The sequence below is a fragment of the Etheostoma spectabile genome, chromosome 18 (assembly GCF_008692095.1).
Source record: "Etheostoma spectabile isolate EspeVRDwgs_2016 chromosome 18, UIUC_Espe_1.0, whole genome shotgun sequence".
In the NCBI taxonomy this organism is placed as follows: domain Eukaryota; kingdom Metazoa; phylum Chordata; class Actinopteri; order Perciformes; family Percidae; genus Etheostoma; species Etheostoma spectabile.
The window spans coordinates 10062598-10066146 of NC_045750.1; the positions used below are offsets into that span (position 1 = coordinate 10062598).

General features: G+C 38.9%; 1 protein-coding gene across 9 annotated transcripts in view; it reads right to left on the bottom strand.

Moving 5' to 3' along the window:
- The window catches only part of smek1 (SMEK homolog 1, suppressor of mek1 (Dictyostelium)), a 16227-nt gene that overhangs the window by 8359 nt on the left and 4319 nt on the right, over positions 1-3549 (bottom strand). For all 9 annotated transcript variants that reach the window (XM_032542715.1, XM_032542720.1, XM_032542717.1 and 6 more), the window contains 2 exons: positions 1917-2033; positions 1695-1826 (listed from right to left, as the gene is read on the bottom strand). In XM_032542715.1, the coding sequence (XP_032398606.1) occupies positions 1695-1826; positions 1917-2033 (249 nt within the window). The remainder of the gene's footprint in view (positions 1-1694; positions 1827-1916; positions 2034-3549) is intronic.

The following is a 3549-nucleotide window of genomic DNA, read 5'->3' on the forward strand; positions in this document are numbered from 1 at the left end:
ACATAGGCTATTTATAACTGCTTTCACATCCATATTGTGCAACATACGTCCTGTAACGCAAAATTAAACCATTGTGATATAAACAAGATTGCTTTGTTTGTGGGGAGGCAGCGGATGAGAGGACATTAGGTGCACCTTTGCGACCAAGGAAAAATGTTAGTCGCACCTTTACAAATTTTGGACACTCTCTAGAGCCCTGTGAGCTAACAGACACAAACTAGCACTGGTCACTGCACAGACGGGACAAAATGTTGTATTTACTGGTAAACTGGTAAACCTTGTGACCAACGTATGACCAACTTCTTTCTGTTGTGGAATTTTCCTCATGTCACTCTATCCTCCGTGACTGTCTACATCTAGAAACTAAGCTTTGCGGAGCACGGAACAACTCTGACTGACACATGATCAGACAGTGGTTTATGGAGCAGATAACCTGGAGCATTCTATGAACAGAATGACGCAATTAAAATATTGAGTGGTTAAAATTTGATTAACTGTGCAGCCGTAGTTTGTCATCTCCTTCTCTCAAATTGACGTGATCTGGACTGAGCTACGTATCACATTGAATTGAAAATAAATGTCTTTAACAAATCAGTTATAGGCATTTTCAACAAACAAACGGGGGGAACCCGACCATACACGACAGAAAAAGTCTGCAACATTGTTTTAGCCTGCGGAGTTCTGCAAAACATCGTGCTGAAAAACAAGGTGCCATAAATGTAGTAATGTAGTAATGTAGGATATTACTGATCGCTTTTAAAAAGGTATAGTGTTATGTTTGGTAATGTTATTCAATACAGGAAACATGACAAGGCACAACATTTTTATTTATTCTTCAGGTTTTCATTTGTCATTCTGCCATTGACCGGCATATTTTGGCTTTTTTTTTTCTTCCAGCCCCTCTGCTGTCAGGAGACAGGGTCGAGGGGGTGGTCGAGCATGGAGGGCGGAGGACACGCGCTCTCCCTCATAGTTTATGGTTTCCTGGCTCTGACTCATAAAAAAACATGAGTAAAATAAAAAACATTGCATAAACTCTGCTACTGTGAGTTTATTTAAATATAGGAACAGCTGCATGTAGGCCTAAGAGATTGCAATATAAGCCTGTAGATTACTATTAGGCTATAACGTACATGTGTCAAGGATGTATAAATTAAATAAACTTCAGCGTAACATATCAGGGTTTCAATCGTCACCTCTGAAAAGCGCTGCTTTTTAGGTGGAGTACGTCTCGCCATGTCGTAAACTGTACGGGCAAGGCCTCAAAACCGAGAATATGTTGGGGCGTGATATTTAAATTACGATTGTTTCCAGCCACTGCAGTTATCAATGTACGACAATTCTTACGCTACGATTGGTGTGATACGAACGTTTCATGAATCCCATGTGTAGTCTGTCGTAAGAAGATTTCTGTGCTCATATCTGAGCCGGTTTCTACATTAGGTTGATAAATGAGTGCCAGTGTCCGTGTCTCTCTTGCATCTTTTATAATTAAATTGAAGGACCAAGGAGTTTCTGTTTGATCAAGATTGACTGAACTGAATTGAGCAAGCAATGTCACTTCATTCACAACAAAAATCCAACATTCAAAAGTGCTTCTTGAGATGGTGGGTCTAAGTATCAAGCGCTCAGGTATACTGTTAAGTCATTGTGTGTATAAACTGACGTGTTTAGGAGTAAAAACGCAAACTCACATTTGCAGTAGCCAGCATGTTCTCAGGGTCCACCAGAGTCCGAAGCAGACCCATCAGCTGCACTGCTCCACCTAGCTCTGGGTCTGTATCACAGATCATGTGTTCTATGATCAGGTTGATCAGGAGGATGTCCTGAAGGGCCAATAAATCATTAGTAACGTTTAACTAATTTATATCTACCTATGTGGTGAAATTTCTGGCAGACTTTATTCATATACTTACGTCATCATTCTGCTGAGACTCCTGCATAACAAACTCTCGTACCATGGAGGGGTTGTACTCCACCAGATAAGAGAAAATATCTGTGGCTGCCCCACGCACCTGAACGTCATCCATTCCCTGTTTAATAAACATGAATAATATTTGTCAGTGGATTGTGAATGTGACTGTCCCCCCAAGGAACAAAAAAAGCCATATTATCTGGTACATGCTAAGCTGTTAGTGATGTTAGAGAGCAGATTAAGAGCCGTGTTGCCTTATTTTGTGTTTGAGAGTTTTTGTGGTATATAAGATTATTGTGTTTCTTCACTGTATATGGCACAACGTTACACTAGCTAACGCTAAGAAGTGTGTACTGTCAGTATGAACAGGGGAGGGTAGTGGGGTGGTTGTCTGCAACTTTCATTTATAATATTCTGTTCGTTTTTGTCTCTACACTCCAACTGGTCTGTACAAACTGTCTTGTTTGTTTCGAATTTAAATAAAATTTGGATCACAAAAAAAATAATAAAATGGAATAAACAATAAGATTTCTTCCCCAATTAGTAAATCATCCTTAAATTCAAATGGAACAACAACATACCCTCTTTTCAGGTTGTGAACATCCCACCCAACTACCACATACACACATTGCAGCTTACCTATGATTCTTATTTTTTGCATCTGGACAGCTAGATTTTTTTTTCCTGCAATATCTACATTATGGTCAGATTTACATAGACACACATAAGTGATAAGGAATGTGGCATTAACACCTCTGAATGTACATAATTGAAACAGGGTCTCAGAGTGGCCAAGAGCCGACCTTAGAGCAAACTCTCCAGATAGAAAAAACAACTAAGTATGATTAGATGCACCAGCTCAATTAGTGTTTGATAAGACTTGGGAAAGAGTTTAGAACCATGACAACCTGCAGCAGCCACCCTGATGCTAAACTACATATATGTTCAATGAATGGCAATCCTCAAGGTTTAACGTTACAGAGACAATCAATATGTGGCTTGTTTTATTACAGTACAGGTTTATTTGTTTGTCAAAGAAAAACAATGCTGTGCCATGGTCACAATGAGAAGTCTACCATATTATCATTGTCTATTGTTTGTTATTTCTTGTGTGCTTACTTGCTTGTGTGTTTTTTTTTTGCTGTTATTGTAAAATTGCTGCTGCTGTAACAACAAAATTTCCCCGTTGCGGGATGAATAAAGTATAATCTAATCTAATCTAAGTACTTAAATACCCTTAAACTAGAGACTACCACTTTTGAATGTCAATCACTTCAAAGAAGTGCTGCACACAAACAATACAAGTAAAAAAACTGGTTCCTTAGCCACAACACAATGTAATTTAATACCAAAGTCAACATGTTCTCGTGTAGGGCACAATCCTTGGTAACCAAATAGCCTTGTATGGATCAGAAGCACTGTCAACACTGTAATATCATCTTCACTTCAGATTTCTGTTTTGCTTCATATTTTTTTCTTCTAGGAGTACGTCACAAAACTTTTAATTAAATTAGGCACATTCCATAATCCTAAAGCCTTCAGTATACTCGGCATCCCCGACCTGTTGCGCTTATTTCTACAAACTACAAGATGAAAAAGGTAAACCATGGCAGAACTGGCAGCAGCATTGACGT